We start from the raw sequence: 17,275 nt of genomic DNA, 5'->3' as shown, positions 1-17,275 counted from the left end.
AGGGGCTGGGCCTGCTCTGATGGAGCTTGGAATCCAGTGAGCCCCCGACCCCGCCAGCCAGCAAGGTGCCCAGATCCTGGCTTATTTCCCAGTAGGATCATTCATCCCCCAACATGCCTGCAGGGGACCCACACCTGCCCCACCGCACCAGGGGAAGGTGCTGACAGAGAAGGGGCTCTACACCTGAACCAGAAATCCCCCACGGGGAGAGTGACACAAGGCAGAAGCGCGGGCTGGGAGAGGTGGCCCTCCCTCCTTCCCTCCATCCAGTGCTTCCCCAGGACAAAGGCCGCCGCAGCCTTGAGTCATCCTTCTCGGGGATTCTACGAGTTTATAACATCTACCCTGTGTTTTTTCTCCCCTGAGGACTTCCCCCTGTGACTTAAAGAATAAAAATGTGCCAGCGGCCTTAGTGGTAGCTCACGCCCAGACATCTGTGTTCCTCCAGGGGTGCTGGGAAGGGGAGCATTTATGGCCCTAACATGTCAGAGCAGCGAAGGAATCAGCCTTTGTGGAGCCGCCCAGGGAAGGGGAAGGCCCGCCAGCAGCGGCTTGCCCGGACGCAGATCCGGGACCGTGTGAGCGCACACTGCGGAGCCTGCTGTCTGACCTGGGCGTGGCGCACTGAGTTCTAAAGCGTGTCCTTAGCTCCTGATAGTTAAACTCTTCTCTGTGGCCGAGGTGTCCAAATACGGTGAAGGAGTGTGGGCGGCCACAAAGGAGCCAGAGTGAAACCTGCCAGAGGCCATTCAAGTGCATGCTCAGAGCAAGAGCTTGTCTGAGGCTCCCTGAAGCGACCCCTTGTGCCGCAGTAAAAACACTTGACTGAGAAGTTTCATCCGTTCATTCAGCAGGTACTTGTTGACATGTGTTGGGGACACACTGTCCAGACACAGACGAGGAGGCGGCGAACTGGGTGGCCTTCCCATGTCTGGTGGGCTGCAGGGACGCCTCCTCAGCACACCCGCCTGCCGTGGCGGCCACTAGAGGGCGACAGGACACCACCCACCCGGCCAGCCGCCAGGCAGGGCCAGCTCCTCTTCCACATTTTCAATGAAAATACAAATCAAAGCCGACGGTCCAAGCTTTCGAATCACTGACACTTCAAGACTAAAACGATTAGTCTCTTCACATAGGGCTTATAATTATTTGAACAACTGCCTTTGTTTAGCCCCAGTCCTATAGCTAAGGGACTAGGTCAGACAGTATGAGAAATGGAACAGAACAATATTTTACCCAAGGCTTCTACCAGTATTTGATTTAATTTGGCTTAAGGGAAACACGGCCGAGGCTCTTTCCTGGAACCACGCCGTCCTTTGCTGTCAGGGACGAGCACGTCCGGCTCTCTCCCAGGAGGGCCCAGGCGCATCTGCATGGGACCCCGTCATCAAACATTAAGTCAAGTCCTGTCTGACACCCGCAGGAGAAAATGTCACCAAAGAAAAGTCTCAAGTGCTTAGTGCAAAAGGGCCTGGACCCTGTTTGTGTCCCTGGCATTCATTTTTAATCAAACCAGAGTAAAAGACAATAAGCCATGCTCCAGGCCTGGACTCATAAGGGCCCCGGGGCTGCTCAGGGGGGCCAGTCAGGTCCCGATTCACCCCTCAGTTTGCACACGGGGCTTCACCGAAGCCAGAGGCCGCTCCCATCACAGTCAGATGTAGAGCGGGCAACTGCCTAGGATTTGCTTGACTCATTCTCCAGAGGCCCAGATCTGGGGACCGTTCAGATCACTGGAATTTGGACTCCTTCTAGTTATAGTCCCTGTCGTCCTTATTTATCACTACTCCACTGACCGAGATTCCGTTTCCTATATGTACAGTCGTAAAAACCTGTTTGTAGGACAGACTAAAGAGTGAATGACTCGGATCAGAAGGGAAAGTATTCCTCGCCCACCTGTGCTCGGGGTGAAGGGAGGCACCTGTGGACGTGGGTTTGCCTGTTCCAGGATCCCCAGAAGGGTACTTAAAACTTGCAGTTCAGGTCGGTTAGGTTGGTGAACTGCCTTCCTGAGCCAGGGCTCTGGGAACTGAGACCTCTGATCTACCCGTACAAGGTGGGGGCTTGTGCCTTTAATTACCACTCAGGGGGAGAGGACTCTTGCAAAATCCAGTAGCCTGATAAACCAGCTTACCCCGGAGCAGTGCCCCAGGAGACGAGACTGACCACGTAGGTGGCCTGTTTTCTACGTAGATTGAGGTTTTGGAGAGGCCAGGGAGCATTCCTCCCTAGAAACAACAGATCTGCCCTCCAGACTACGGAGTGGAGGATGAGGGCCTTGAGACTGGCAGGCCCAGGGCCGGCAGCCCCACTGCCAGCCCGTCTAATTGATTTCTGAGTGAGACATCTGTAGTAATCTTCGAACAAGGGCACACGTCACCCAAGGGCAGCAAACCTTTCCACAACGGATTAGGAGAAGGAAAACGGAGGCAGGAAGCTCCATTTGGTTTCCGGGCACCGAAACCTGCAGGGAGAGTGCCCAGACCCATGCTCGGGCTCCACGAGGTAGGCGGTGCTCCCACCTGGGTCAGTGCTGGGCTCTGGCTCTGTCCCAGTGGGTGTCCCACAGCGGCAGTCCCAGCCTCCCCCTAGCAGGCTCCTGCCCGAGGGGGCGCGGGCTCACTTCTAGCAGGTCAGTGCAGGAAGAGAAGGCCATTGCTGCACAAGGCTCCCACAGCATGCACAGCCCTCTGGCTGATTGAGCTGGAGCTGGATGCTGGCGGAAGCCAGACCGTCCTGGCTGTGGCTGGCCATTGGTCACTTTTCCCCAGGAACTAAATTCTGAACCCCTCCCCTTATTTGGTTCTTCAGGCAAACCGATGGTTTGTTGTTTGGCTGGCCAAAGAAGATAGTTTAGTCTCTTGCGTTTTCTCATTGGATTACACTGTCTCCAGTCTTTGTAGATTTTAGTCACGGTTTGAGCGTTACCTCCAGCAGGTATGTGATACTTGTTGAAACCGTGTGCAACCTTCCGTGACGCCAGGATCTCCCAGAAACATCACAGAAGGGGTTTCTCTACCTTAAAAAGGTCTGATCAGTTCACTCGATCAAAAAAATGAGTCAGGAAAAAAATCCCAACCCTGAAACACGGCTCTGTAGCATCCAGATTCCCAGCACTTCTTGCATCTGGAATCCTTGTAGATAGTAAAGACCATTTTATCCAATCGAATCTGCCTGAAAATTCTTGGACGCAGGATCCGGGGTGCTGATTCCTCCGGCCTGTGCTGCTGTGACACTCTGAGGGGCTCCCTGTGTCCTCTAGCAACAGCAAAGCTCCCTGTGTGTGGAGGATACTGGCAGGTCCTCTGTACCCTGGGGACCACAGGCATCGTGGAGCCCACCCAAGAAAGGGTGGACCCCTGGAAGGCGTGGTTCAGCCCGCTGGGTAACAGCCATTGGCTGGTTTGGCCCTGCAGGGGCGCACCTGGAGTTGCTGGCAAAGGGCAACCGCTGTGTGGTGGCAGGAGGGCAGACGATCAGCTTCCGGTCGGCAAGGGCGTGTGGTGCGGGTGCAGGCGCCTGCCCGGGAAGGTTCCCCGGGCCCCGGTGTTTGTGTACAAAGCGCTATGGGAAGGTTATCAGCAGGCCAAGACTGCAGGGTCCCAGACAGACACGTTCTGGGCTCCGCTCCATGTCCCCCACACACCGCTGACCGAGGCCAGCAGGAGAGCCCCTCCCCTGAGAAAGCTCAGCACTGAGCTTCCACCACAGGAGACCTCGTGCAGGAACCTGGCACAGGGCAGGTGTGGACAGGGTGACTGGGCCCGAGTCTAACAGCTGCTCACACCCTCCTCCTGGGTGCCCGCCGCCTGCCCTGTCTAAAGGAACAGCCCGCCCCGGTGCAAAAACTGGGCTTAGCTCGAGGTCTCTCATGGCCAGGCCTCCCTCTTGGGGCACTGGCTCTCTCCCTCTTCCAGCCTGGGCCTGGCACACACTGGGATGGGAGACAGGTTTTAGCACCCCTGGCCTTCTTATCTTCTGCTATTTCCAAAGAGCCATTTCTAGAAACTTCAGAAGTCAGAAAGTTGGCATCTTTGCTGGAATTTGTGGGACTGTGTTAGTTGCTAGTGTGGGGCTGAGGCTCAGTCCGTTTATCATATGAGCCCAGGACTTGAAAATGTCCTTTCTAGACTGACATACGGAGGCACAGAGTAGCCTTTCCTTGAATTGTCCTTTCTTTTTCCATCTAATAGATGGTGTGTAATTTGGATAAGGACATCACTTTATTTTCCATTTTCAAGTTCACACTGGATTATGGCTAATCTTTCGGTACAAGAACGGTGCACGTGTATCCTGGAGGCAGAAAATCCAGAACCCGTTTCCAGGGCGTCTTCTCCAGCGTGTTCAGTCCATCCCCCACCTTCTAACTGGAGCTTTCAGTCTGCTGGGGGCCTGTCTGCCCCCAAGCCGTGCTGCTGTCACCTGCCTCCTTCCACACTGTGTGGACAGGGCTGTGTGCCTGCGCAGCTCAGTCCCGGCACGAGGCACCATTCCGGAATACCTATGAATCGGGGTTCATTCAGAGAAAACTCTCCCCATCTCCAGGCTCAAATTCCAGAGGCTCCCCTCTCCTCATGACCCAGGCCCCCCGTCACCAAGTCCTGGCAAGTCTCCTGTCCCGTTCTCTCAGTGCACGTCTCTCCCCAGCACAGGGGTTTACCTCACGGGCCTCCTCTGCCCAGGCCAGGCCCTCCCTAGCCCGTCATGTCCTGGGTAGGCACCTCCACCCTCTGGGGCTGACATTTTAGACTTCTGTGTGATGCTATATTTAATACCGCCTCGTTCAGTAAGGAGTTCTTGTGTACGTTTTCTGAGTACGTCATTGTAAGCGTGCGAGCAGGCACGGATGCCTGACTTCTCTGGCTCCCCCACAGTCCACCGTCTCCCTGGCTGATGGAGAAGCCCCTGCCTGATGAGGGAGACGGACTCCCAGAAGCAGGGCCACCTGGTGCTGAGACCTCAGAGAGACCAGAATTGATTTATTTTTATTTTTTAAATACAGTTTATTGTCCAAGTGGCTTCCATACAATGGCCAGTGCTCATCCCAACAAATGCCCTCCTCCACACCCCTCCCCCACTGCCCCCCTCCCCCACCCCCATCAAACCTCAGTTTGCTCTCTGTATTTAAGACTCTCTTATGATTTGCTCCTCCCTCTCTGTTTGTAACTTTTGTCCCCCTTCCCTCCCCTCCCCCACGGTTTTCTGTTAAGTTTTTCGAGATCCACTTATGAGTGAAAACATATGATATCTGTCCTTCTCTGACTGACTTTTTCACTCAGCATAATACCTTCCAGTCCCATCCACATCGCTGCAAATGGCAGGATTTCATTCTTTCTCATTGCCAAGTAGTATTCCATTGTATATATAAACCACATCTTCTTGATCCATTCGTCAGTTGATGGACATGTAGGCTCTTTCCATGATTTGGTAATTGTTGACAGTGCTGCTATGAACACTGGGGTGCATGTGCTCCTATGCATCAGCATTTCTGTCTCTTTTGGGTAAATCCCCAGCAATGCTATTGCTGGGTCATAAGGGAGTTCTATCGATAGTGTTTTGAGGAACCTCCACACTGTTTTCCAGAGCGGCTGCACCCGTTTACATTCCCACCAACAGTGCAGGAGGGTGCCCGTCTCTCCACATCCTCGCCAGCATCTGTAGTCTCCTGATTTGTTCATTTTAGCCACTCTGACCGGCGTGAGGTGGTTTCCCAGTGTGGTTTTGATGTGTGTCCCTGAGAAAACACCCACACTGCCGTCAGGGACATGACGTCGGCCACGTTTAGTCTGATGCCCCAGATAAGGTCTTGCAGGCCGAGTTCACAGAGTCCCTACAAACACTTGGCCAGTTACGCTTCTCTGAACGGCCTCCAACCTCGACGGCACACCCCTCACCAGCCCAGCACCCCTCAGTCCACTCTGATTCCCACATGTGCATGCTATCATGACTGGGGACTTGTCTAAGAGTGGTGTGTGTCCCAGGGAAGCCTGCGACTTACGGGGTGACCCCTGACAGAGACTTACTGGGGGCTTGGGCCCTGTCAGCTGGAGTCCAGGGATGGCCTGCGAGGGTAGGGCCGGCATCTCGTCCAACAAATGCCTGGTGACCCTGGATCAGCCGAGGGTGGGTCTGGTTTTGCACATGGCAGTAGCCCGAGCCCCCACATTGCCCACGTGTGGGGCAGGGGGGCCCCCCGCTGAGCAGCGAGTGGCTGTCACTGTTAGGGCTGCTGACCCATCAGCAAGGCCAGGGCACTGCCCTCCAGCACAGTTTCCCTGGGCCACCTCCACCTGCAGGGCCAGGCAGGGCCCTCAGCAAGGCCACTGCAGGTGGGGACTCCCTGGCCTGCAGGCACCCAGCCCTCATCACCCCCTGGACCAACCCAGAAAGTCATCACAGTGTGACACACCCCACTTCCTCCTCCCTGGGTTGTACTGGGATTCCTTTCCCCCTTCTTGGGAAATACCTCTCAAAGTGAACAGGTAGCAAATTGGCTTAATAGTTTTTATTTCTGCTTCCATTCAGTGCATCTGGAATTTTTAAAAAGAGAGCCACAGGGGGTTTGTACATACTGAACGTCCCACCAGGCACATGTCACTTGGGGTTAGCTGAGCGCTTCTGCAGCCTCGGCTGAGCGCCCAGGGCAGCACGTCAGACGGATTAGGCATGCACGCTTGCTCCTGCCGAGCGCAGGCTAGCGGGGGTGAGGGTGACAGGTGCCCAGCTGTGACTGTCTTGCATGGTCTCCTCCCCAGGCGGGCTCCGGGTGGCATCCCCTCGTGTGGCAGCAGCCTCGGCTTCGTCTCTGTTTACGCTCAGCCCAGGCCCAGTTTGGGTGTCACAGAGCAGTCACACCTAGGGTTTCTGGACCAACGTAGCCTCCTCTGGCCTGGCCCTCTGTCGCAGGGCTCTTTCTGGAACAATTCCCTGCCTCCCACAGACCTCGCAGGGCCAGTCCTGGTCTTCACAGGACACCCCCCTCCTTGACCAGAGACTGGTCTCCCACCCTGCCCTGTCAACCTAAAAAAACTGGACCCCTGGGGCACCTGGGTGGCTCAGTCAGTTGAGTGTCTGACTCTTAATTTCGGCTCAGGTCACGATCCCAGGCTCATGGGATTGAGCTCCACGTCGGGCTCTGCATTCAGCCTGAGATTCTCTCCCTCTCTCTCTGCCCTTCCCCCACTCCCACGCACTCTAAAAATAGAATAAAATACAGGGCCTGGCTCCCAACCTCCCGCGGGGGTGGGGCCTGTGAGGTGCACATAAGCCCCCACGTGGTGACGTTTCACACCCCCACCCACGTTCCCACGTGGACGCTTGCCCCCCCCCCCCGCCCGCACTCCCCGGGCTCCCCGGGCCCCCCGCCCGCCAGCCCGGCTCAGCCCTTGGCGCTCCCCGCAGGGCCTGATGCACTCCAGCGGCCCCGTGGGCCGGCACCGGCAGCTTGTCCTGGTGCTGGAGGGGGAGCTCTACCTCATCCCCTTCGCCCTCCTGAAGGGAAGCTCGTCCAACGAGTACCTGTACGAGCGCTTCGCCCTCATCGCCGTGCCGTCCATCCGCTCCCTCGGCCCGCAGTCCAAGGTAAGCCTCTCGGGGAGCGCGGCCACGTCTTCCCGGCCAGGCTGGGCTGCGGGGGTCAGGGCGTGAGCTCTTCTCAATGTTAGCTTTGTCGTTTGCGGCCGGGAGGTCGCCCTGGGCGTAGAACCGTCCGGAGGTCGGGGGACAGCCCTCTTGACCCCTGACCGTTCTTTGCTGTCCCAGGAAGCTGTGCTGTGTGTCATTTCTTTCCACATGGCTTTGCCGTGACATCAAGGTCGTGAGCTACTCAGAGGCACCGGGTCAGGCCCGAGTTCCGGGCTAGGTACCGAGGAGCGTGGTTTCCCCTGGTGCCCCGGCCTCGTGCTGACCGCTGCCTGCGCGCCGAGTCTGCCTGCGGCGGGGGCCGCAGACATGGCTGGGGGGCAAATGAGGTTACCATCAAGTGAGAAAGGGCCTCACAGGCCACCCAGAGACTGAACACAAATGAGGTGGCTTTCAGGGGACGGACAGGGATTCAGGTCCATTCAGCACGGGAGTCGGTGTGAGAAGAAACTGCCATGAAAATCAAGCGGGCCTCCCCCCACAGCCCCCTCGGCCTGTCCGCCTGATTAGAGAGCCTCCCGGCCAATCCCGATCCTCCTCCCCTTCTCCAGACCCTCGCAGACGGCCCCCCCCAACTGCCCTGTCCAGTCTTCAAACCTGAAAATGCCCTCAAGTTGCCGGCCGCCCTCAGAGCCCCCAGACCCACAGGCAGAGCCGGCTCAGACGGAGCCTCCGAGGGGAAGAAAGTGGCTCATTTAGGAACCCAAACCCGGGACCCTGGGTGTGGGCGGCCCCCTTGGGACCTGCCTTGGCCTCTGCCAGTCTTGGTCATTGACATGGTTCAAACCAGGTCAGCTCCTGCCACACGGGGCTTGGGAAACCTTAGTTTTTTGACTGTTCTCTGTAGCTGGATTGTAACTTTCTCATGGAAGAGAATCTGTTCAAAGTGAAAGACATTATTTCCTCTGAGTATTTTGCGTGTCTGTGGCCGACCATGAACCCCAGACGTGAAGGGAGCTGGCCTCGGTGGACACTGTCCTGCACGGGGGGTCTGCTCCCTGTGCCTGCTGCCAGAGGCACCCTGGGGGCAGAGGTGGCCCATGTTGAGAGCTTCATGCTGATGACAACAGTGAGCCAGCCCGCTGTTAGCCACCGTCGCCAGGGTGGGGGAGAGGCCCGTCTCTTGCCCAGCATTTGAGGCATCACCAGGTGGAGCCACCAATAAGTTCTTCTGTAATAATTTGAAACATGATGTCTCCCCCAAAGCATCAAAAGGCAGCTATGGAGGGAAACCAGAACTTCACTGGATTCTTTCTGCTGATTTTAGAACTCAGTGATGTTCCTATTTTGCAGCACACGGAGCAGAGGCTGACTGATCCTTCCAGTACAGAGTGTCTTAAGCTAGCCCTGGCTCTGCTGGGACGGACTTGCCTTTCGTCACCCCTCAGAGCCCTGGCTCCTCGGGAATGGGTGTTCCCCTCACTCCCGGGCCCACAGGGAGGTCTGCGGGGGTGAGAAGCGTGGGGCAGGCCGGCACCACACTCCCTCGCCGCCTGCCCCGGGCCCCCAGGGCTGCACAAACAGGAGAGGCCCCTTCTACCATCCAGTCCCGGCTGTCGAGAGCTTGTCAGATAGCAGGTGTGATTCTCAGTGAGACTCAGTGAGACGAGCACCTGGGTCTAAAAGGTGTCAAACATTCGAGTGAACGCGGGCAGCGGGGGAGCACGTGCAGCCTCGCCGGGCCCAGCCCTGTGTTCCCCGAAGCCTGCGGCTCGGCCGGCTGCCGGAGGGGGGGGGGGGGCGGGAGCGCATCTGATCAGTGGTGTGCTGTCTCCCCTTCCTAGTCTCACCTGAGGAAGAACCCGCCCACGCCCTCCAGCTCCACGTCCATGGCAGCCGTTGTTGGAAACCCCAAGCTGCCGTCAGCCGTGATGGACAGGTGGCTGTGGGGGCCGATGCCATCGGCTGAGGAGGAGGCCTACATGGTGTCTGAGCTGCTGGGCTGCCAGCCCCTGGTGGGCAGCGTGGCCACCAAGGAGAGGGTCATGAGTGCCCTGACCCAGGCCGAGTGCGTCCACTTCGCCACCCACATTTCTTGGAAACTGTCGGCCTTGATCCTCACGCCCAGCGCGGACGGCAACCCCGCCAGCAGCAAGAGCTCCTTCGGCCACCCCTACACGATCCCCGAGTCCCTGCGGGTGCAGGACGACGCCAGCGACGGGGACAGCATCTCGGACTGCCCTCCCCTGCAAGAGCTGCTGCTCACGGCCGCCGACGTCCTGGACCTGCGGCTTCCCGTGAAGCTGGTGGTCCTCGGCTCCTCCCAGGAGTCCAACAGCAAGGTCACAGCCGACGGGGTTATTGCGCTGACGCGAGCCTTCCTGGCAGCAGGCGCACAGTGTGTCCTCGTGTCTCTGTGGCCTGTGCCTGTGGCTGCTTCCAAGATGTTTCTCCACGCCCTCTACTCCTCCCTGCTGAATGGCCTGAAAGCCAGCGCGGCCCTGGGCGAGGCCATGAAGGTGGTGCAGAGCAGCAAGGCCTTCTCACACCCGTCCAACTGGGCAGGTAGGAGCGCCGGCACGCACCCGCCAGCAGGCCTTACGGTCCCCGGGGGGTAGGGAGGGGAGGCAGGACGGGGCCCTGGGGAGGTGCAGGGAGAGGGCCGTGTTTGCAGAGACTCTGGCCTCCAGCCAGTCTGTCCTTTTCCACGTGGTATTAAAGTGGCCTTTCTGACGAGGGAGCCGCAGAAGAGTCTGCATCAGAGTGTGAGCGTAGGCCTCCCAAGGCTAGTGTGTGCCCGGTGACCCAGTTTTGGCAACCTCGTGTGAAGACTGACTGTAGAGAAGAGCCGTGTGGTAGAAGGACCGTGGGTTTGGTCATCGGGAGACTTGGGTTTGACCCAGCTCCGTGTCTGGGCTGTGACCTGAGGCAGCTTCCTGATCCTTTCTGGAGCTTGGTGTCCTCGTCCGTGCGTGACACAGTCTGGAGGAGCAGGTTCCGTGTCTGGTGACAAGTGTACCACAACAGCACGTGCTCTGAGTACACCTGCCATGAGTTTGGAGGTCTGGGAGTGAAGGGACAATGTTGTCTGTGACATCTGGTCACGGGAGGTGGGACAGGGGCCCACCTGGGGACCGTCCCATGCGGGAGGCCCTCCCCGACAGGCTGCCAACATGAAGAGTCCAACCTGCTTCCCCTTCCCCCGCAGCTCCCCCACCCAGCCTCACCCAGCCGGGGCCACATCGCGGACGCACCCCACGATCTGTCAGCCTGTGGCTGTCTGTCTCTCAGAATCGGCCCCTGCACCTCCCCAGAGCAAAAGTCAAGTTCCCATTGACGCTGTAGCAGTGGGACTGACCCATAAACAGACTGGCTTAATCCTCAAGAAATAGAAATGCTGACTTCTGAGGGTTTTTTTTAATGATTTTTAAACATACATATTTTGTTTTAATCCACGTAGACATTTAAAAATTGGGAATAAGGTGGTTTTCACGTCACGCTTCCTCTCAAAATAAATCAGGTTTACATGTGCTGTCATTGCTGGTGCCATCTTCCGAAGGCGGGGAGGCCTGAAGTGGAGCCGGGGCCTTGCCAGGCCAGGGGCCCACGAGCTGCGAGGGCCCTCGGGGCTGCCTGGCCGCTGAGCATGTTGTTCAGAAATGGAAACATCTGCCTACTTTGTGCAGACGGCACAGGCCTAGTGTTTTCCTGAAAGGTATTCAAGAGGAGCAGAGCAGAATCAGCCCTGTTTGCTCGTGTGGCTGGAGAGAACACCCATCAGCAGCCGTTCCGAGAAGGGAGGGCGGGCAGGTGCCATGGCCAGGTCGGGCCTCGTAGTTCAGCCGCCTACACCGCCAGGACGAGCGGAAAGCGGGGGCTGGTGGTGGCTCCATGACAGCCGGCAGGTGACGGCTGCCTTTGTGAGCCCCCCACAGTCAGAGGGGCTTTGGGCCCCGTGCTCAGCGCTTCTTCCCAACAGGACCCTGCCCCTCCCCCTGAGGGACCCCCTCCCCCGCTTCCCATCGTGTTTCTGGATCTGCTGTTTTTGTCCTTGTTTTAGTGACAGCATACAAGTCCCCACTCAGTGCTGGGGATGGCGGTGTCTGAATCATGCCGCCCTGCCAACCTTAAAAACAGTCCTACCTCCTCCATGCTCTTAGAAGCCCCCTTTTCTCCATGATCTGGGGGCAGGTGGTCCTCAGCTTGCTGGGCAGCTTGAGGAGACCGCTCTGTCCACCTCCCCGCAGTGCTGCGGTGGGGGAGACAGCACGCAGGCCGCCCTGGGGCCCGCCAGCCTGCTCGTTCCTGCGTCTGGTGGCCCCGGCCCCAGGCACGCTCCACACAGACCCGGAGGCTCTCAGGTGTTCAGAAATGGCACGCCGTTCCTAAGGATGGTGGCCAGGGAGGGGCCCCCGCAGCCCCCTGCCTTCACTCCCGGTGCAGCAGGAGGACAGAGGCACTTTCCCAAGTGCCAACCACTCCGTGAGCAGTGAGAGGGTATCTGGTCTTACAAGGGAGGGGCCCCTGTGAGTTAGACCTCCGCGCTGCCCGTCCGCTTTGCACGCAGGCCCCTCTTGGCCCGGCAGCTGTGAGGCACCGGGGAGGCGGGCTGCCCTGCCGCGGCGAGGGCCGGCTCAAGGACGCCGTCCTTGGTTCTCCGCAGGGTTCATGCTCATCGGCAGCGACGTTAAGCTGAACAGCCCCTCGTCGCTCATCGGCCAGGCCCTCACCGAGATCCTCCAGCACCCGGAGCGCGCCCGGGACGCCCTGCGAGTGCTGCTGCACCTGGTAAGAGCCGCGCCCAGGCCCCGTGGGGCAAGACGCCCTCCAGAGGGTGGGAGGCTGCCACATTTCCGTGTCACGGGGGCCCAGGAGCAGGTGGAGGGGGCGCTGTCCCCAGGCATCCGTGGGTTGAGCCAATTGGTCGAGCAGTAGGCATGACACGTGTCCTGGGCACGGCTGTGGCAGTTCTGGTCAAGATCCTGGGGCCCACAACGAGGCTGCTTCTGGGCCATGTGGCTTTGGGCAGGACACCTGGCTCTCAGCCTCAATTTCCTCATCCAGAAGGGGGGAATAAAGCTTTGAATATTTCAAGGTTATCGGGAGGATTAGAGAACAGGTGAGTAGCCAGCACACAGCCTAGTGACGGAGATGGTATTTTAAAGTCAACGACACCGGCCTTCCCCAAAAGTTGGTTGGAGGAAGAGGCCAGCACTGACCCTGTGTTTGGCCGTCCCAGCCTCTGTGGGGCCGGGGAGAGGGTATAGACAGAGGCTCTCCGCCATCATCCACACATTTAAAAGCTCTCTGTCAGGCCAAGAAGCAGTGACACGACATCCGTTCCACCCTTCCCCTGGCGACCTGGAAGGTGGCTTCTAACAATGTAGAGCTGTCAGCCTCCATGGGGCTCTTCTCAGAAAAGACCAGCCCCTCCCCAGCCCCGGGGTCCCCAGCCCGTGGGGCCACACGGATGCACAGTCCACGCCACATCCACGCTCCTTCCGTACAAGATGCAGGCAGCCGCCTGCTGCCCGCGGAGGACAGAGGTGCACACGCCGCGGCCCTGTCCGAGCTCGAGAGCCAGGACGTGGGGCCCCGGGAGCGGGCCGGGAGCTTACTTTGGGGGCTGGGTTGCGGTGGGAACGTCCCCTCAGCAGGGCACTCTTATTGCCCCTGTGGGCCGGATGCCCGGCCAGTGGCACCCAGTGTGCTCCTGGTGGCAGGTCAGTCCTGTATGTTTCCTGAGCCCGGGGTCTGCCTGACATCAGCGTGTGGCCAGGGAAGAAGGCGGTCACCGGAAAGCCCGCGGCGGCCCTCGGGCCAGACTTGAGGCAGCCACACGGCCTGCTCCAGGGTGGCTGAGCTCACGCCCTCTGAGAACTTGGGGAGACTCTCAACCGATCCTGGCCTGTGCCTGGAAACCGCACAGAGCGATTCAGCTGCTCGCCTTAGAACCCTCTCTGGCCCCGTCACCCCCCACACCCCCCGAGTCCCCGCCTTCCTTGCTGCAGCCCCAAGGCTGCTTTTCTGAGGGAACCAAACCACCCTCTCTACCCCTTCGGCTTTCTCTCCCAGGCCAGGCTTGGAGCCAGAGCCAGGCCTCTCCGCTCCCCACTCAGCCCTGAGGCCCCTCAGGCACATTTAAGGGCTGTCTCTTTTTTCTTGGCTTCATTTCCTGGGGTGAGTACAGGGGCCATGGTCAAGCTCACCAGCCCTTACCTCCTGCCTACCCTGGGTACCCTGGGCCTCCAGTGGGCAGTGCGTCTCCAAGGGCATGCCAGCCTGATGGCAAGCCAGCCAGATGGTTGTCCTGCCCAGGACATTCCCGTCCTCCTGCCCATGAGGTCAGTTCCCAGCATCCCAGGGCTGTAGTGTAAGAAAATTCTCAGGGGACATCATGGATGGCTCTTCTGGCCCTCCAGCGATGGCACACATGCCCTGAGGCACACGGGATCCCCAGAGGGACTGAGCTCTCCCCTAAAGAGAGAAGCCCGCGGGGAGGCCGGAGGCTGTTGGAGTGCTGCTGAGTGCTCGCGGGGACAGGTAACTCAACAGTTACCTGGACAGACTTGGCCCACGTGTGCGGGGCATGGCTTCAGCCCTGGCAAGGGGGAGGGGGACTGGAAGGGGAGGGGAGCCATAGGTTTTAGAGGTCACTGCTGAGGGACAAAGGGGGAGTCGGGGGTGCAGGGAAGGAGGGCGCTGCTGCCCAGAGCCCCGCAACAGGGACCACTTGGGGTGTGAGGTGTGTGGGCCAGCAAAGGGGGCTGGGGGTCTGAAGGTCTGTCCTAGTTTAGGGGCACTGCCACACCCTTTGAGGCAGGCCTGAGAGCGGGTGTTAGGTGAGTCACTTGAGTGTCTGTGGGGCAGAGCCGGGAGCGGAGGAGTGGGCTTGGGAGGGGACGAAATTCTCCTGAGTCTCCCGGCCCTTGCTGGTGTGGACCAGAACCTTCTTTCCCTTTGTGTCCTCCACTGCGAGAAGCTGGGCCACAGCTGCAGTGTCCCACTCCCTAGGCCTGGGCGCCCATGTACTGGCTTCACGCCGTAGGCTTCATGTGTCCCCAGAGCCACCGGGAGAGAAGCCAGAGCTGGCCCCGGGCCGGGCCCAGAGTGTCGCTTCACCCCGCCTCGCCCTTGCAGGTGGAGAAGTCCCTGCAGCGTATCCAGAACGGGCAGCGCAACGCCATGTACACGTCCCAGCAGAGCGTGGAGAACAAAGTGGGCGGCATCCCTGGCTGGCAGGCCCTCCTCACCGCCGTGGGCTTCCGGCTGGACCCCCCTGCCAGCGGCCTGCCCGCAGCGGTCTTCTTCCCGACCTCGGACCCGGGCGACCGGCTCCAGCATTGCAGCAGCACAATCCAGTCCCTGCTGGGTGAGCCGTAGGCAGGGCTGGGCCCCCGGGGGCTGGCTGACTGCGCAGGCGCTGCAGGGGATGCTGGAAAGGAGCCAGTGTCCCAAAAAATGTCAGGAAGTCGCTGACACAGACCTCTCCTGATGCAGAGGGAACCTGAAACAGCAAAGCGTTCTCTGCCCCAGCAGTGCACGACCCGGGCTGCCTCTTCCTGCAGCCACACGAAGGAAGGCTGGGCAAACCGTGGCGGCCTGAATCTTTAACTGGAAGCTTCGGGTCTGACAGAGCCGTGGGCCCAAACCCCAGGGTCAGGCAGGCGGCAGGTGCTCAGGGCTGACTTTGGTGCACCACTCAGAGGAGGTGATGCTGGCTGAGCCAGAGCTGGGGCCCCGGGAACATGACCACACAACGGGCGCATTGCAGCTGGGGCAGGACTGGCCTTCCCTGAGCCCCTTCTCTCCTGGCTGTCCCAAGCTTTTGAAAATGCTACCAACGCAGAGCATCTCAGGCTTTTAGCATGGGGAGGGCTGTGAGTGCAGAGACCCCTCCGGGTAACACGCACCTTCTTCGTGGCTTAGGTCTGCCCAACCCTGCCCTCCAAGCCCTCTGCAAGCTCATCACCGCCTCGGAGACCGGCGAGCAGCTCATCAGCCGGGTGAGTTGAGCCAGGGCGGCTGAGCCCAGGCCTGAGGGCTGTGCCGCGCCGGAAAGATGGGGTGATTCAGCCCAAACTAGGAATCTGCAAGTAACACTGTCTTGTCGCCTTTGGATCGGCAGGAAAAGGCGAGGGCTGGGGGCGCAATGGCCCCCAGGCACGTGCATGCACAGGGGCAGGTGCTTGTGCTGCCCTCTCTGGGCGCTGGGCTGTGAGAGCAGTAGGGCATCGGAGGGCGCCTCAGGGGGCCCTGTGGCCTGCAGTCTCAGGCCATCTCCTGAACTCTCTAGCCAGTGGCCTCCTGCACCTTGCTGTCCCCACCCACCAGCTTCGTCTGCCCACAAGTGTCACAGCCACGCTCCCTCAGCCAGCAGGTACGAGGCCAGCCTGCCAGGTCCGCTACAGGTGTCCCGATCAGAGCCAGGCCCTGCCCAGCACAAATTAGCCACAGCGGAGAACAGAGTCCACTCTGATGCAAGATACTGCTTGGCGGGTTTCTAAAAACAAGTTTTCTTTTAAGGGAATGTAGGTCTAATTCAGGAATCAGGAAGAGTCTCTCAGTATCGTGTACGCCCTTCTCAACTTGGCCTCACAGCTCCTGACCTTCCTACTGCCAGTGTGGGTCCAGAAGGAGGGGAAGAAGTGACATCGTGAACCCCACCCGCTGTGTGTGGGAGGGCTTCCGGATGGTATAGTGACCATGAAGTGCACAGGACGGTGGCCTCTGGTCATCTTGTAGTGTAATGATTTGAAAAACCAATATACATCCTTATTAGATAGTTATCAGCTTTCATGTTCAATGGAAATATTTGTGTGGAAATAAAGGTGTTCCGTCTAGGGTTCGCCTCTGAAAATCTGCGTGCCTGGAGCCCCCCACCTCCCTGGGGTTGTTTCCAGCCCAGATCTGGAACTGTAGCTCAGTGATATGGCCCCTTCTTGAGTTCCTCTCACTCTGCACTGTGTTCCATCTCCTTGTTGAAGAGAATCAGGAAGGCGCTTCTAGAACATCCTGAACCCAGAGGCTGGAAGCCTGTGCTTTACAAAAAAGAGAACTCTAGAATTACACCTGCAGGCCAAGCCTGAGTCCCAAAAGCCAGCTGCTTGATTTCTTGCTCTGGGTGGCATCACAAGGACTTTCTGCCTCCTAGCCCACTGGGCCCAGGCACATGTCCAGGGCTGCCCCCCCATGGCTGGCAGCCGGTGGATATTTCTTGAGTCACTCTGGAACCATGGGCGTTTCTAGGGTGGCCTGTGCCTGCCCCCCCAACCCCTCCCCGCCCAGGTCCTGCCTGCCCTGCTCCTCCCCTGGCAAGGAAGGGCAGGGCCTGGCTGCCCCTGACCGCGACGGGCCTGGTGTGGCTGTTTGTTTTCCTGTGTGTCCCTGCTGACTCTCGCTCCTCTCCCCTCCCGGTCCGGGCCTGGAGTGGCGCTTCCTAAAGCAGTGAGCAGCTCGCGTTGCATAACAACCTGTGCTTGAGTCTAAACTCTCTTATTTCTCTCTTTTTCTTTCTTTTCTTATAATCTGCTGGCCGAAGGCTGTTAAAAATATGGTTGGAATGGTGAGTAACTACTCTAAGTAGCAACTGTTGTCAGGTGAGCCCCTGCACCCGCCGCCCTCGCGTCCCCCGGGCCCGCTGTGAGCTCGGGCGCAGGCGCTGTCGCGGCCCGTGCACCTGCCCACGCGCCCC

The 17,275-nt window shown here is 59.1% G+C and overlaps 1 protein-coding gene across 1 annotated transcript in view; it reads left to right on the top strand.

Annotated features, from left to right (window-relative positions):
* Positions 1-17,275, top strand: part of TTC28 (tetratricopeptide repeat domain 28) — a 622,170-nt gene that overhangs the window by 594,519 nt on the left and 10,376 nt on the right. Inside the window, exons 18-23 of the mRNA XM_029921603.1 lie at positions 7,402-7,581; positions 9,426-10,146; positions 12,245-12,369; positions 14,722-14,953; positions 15,511-15,587; positions 17,123-17,146. Coding sequence (XP_029777463.1) covers positions 7,402-7,581; positions 9,426-10,146; positions 12,245-12,369; positions 14,722-14,953; positions 15,511-15,587; positions 17,123-17,146 — 1,359 coding nt within the window. The remainder of the gene's footprint in view (positions 1-7,401; positions 7,582-9,425; positions 10,147-12,244; positions 12,370-14,721; positions 14,954-15,510; positions 15,588-17,122; positions 17,147-17,275) is intronic.

The sequence above is a fragment of the Suricata suricatta genome, chromosome 14 (genome assembly GCF_006229205.1).
Source record: "Suricata suricatta isolate VVHF042 chromosome 14, meerkat_22Aug2017_6uvM2_HiC, whole genome shotgun sequence".
Taxonomy (NCBI): Eukaryota; Metazoa; Chordata; class Mammalia; order Carnivora; family Herpestidae; genus Suricata; species Suricata suricatta.
The sequence above is the reverse complement of the archived record's forward strand: the minus strand, read 5'-3'. Positions and strand labels throughout refer to the sequence as shown.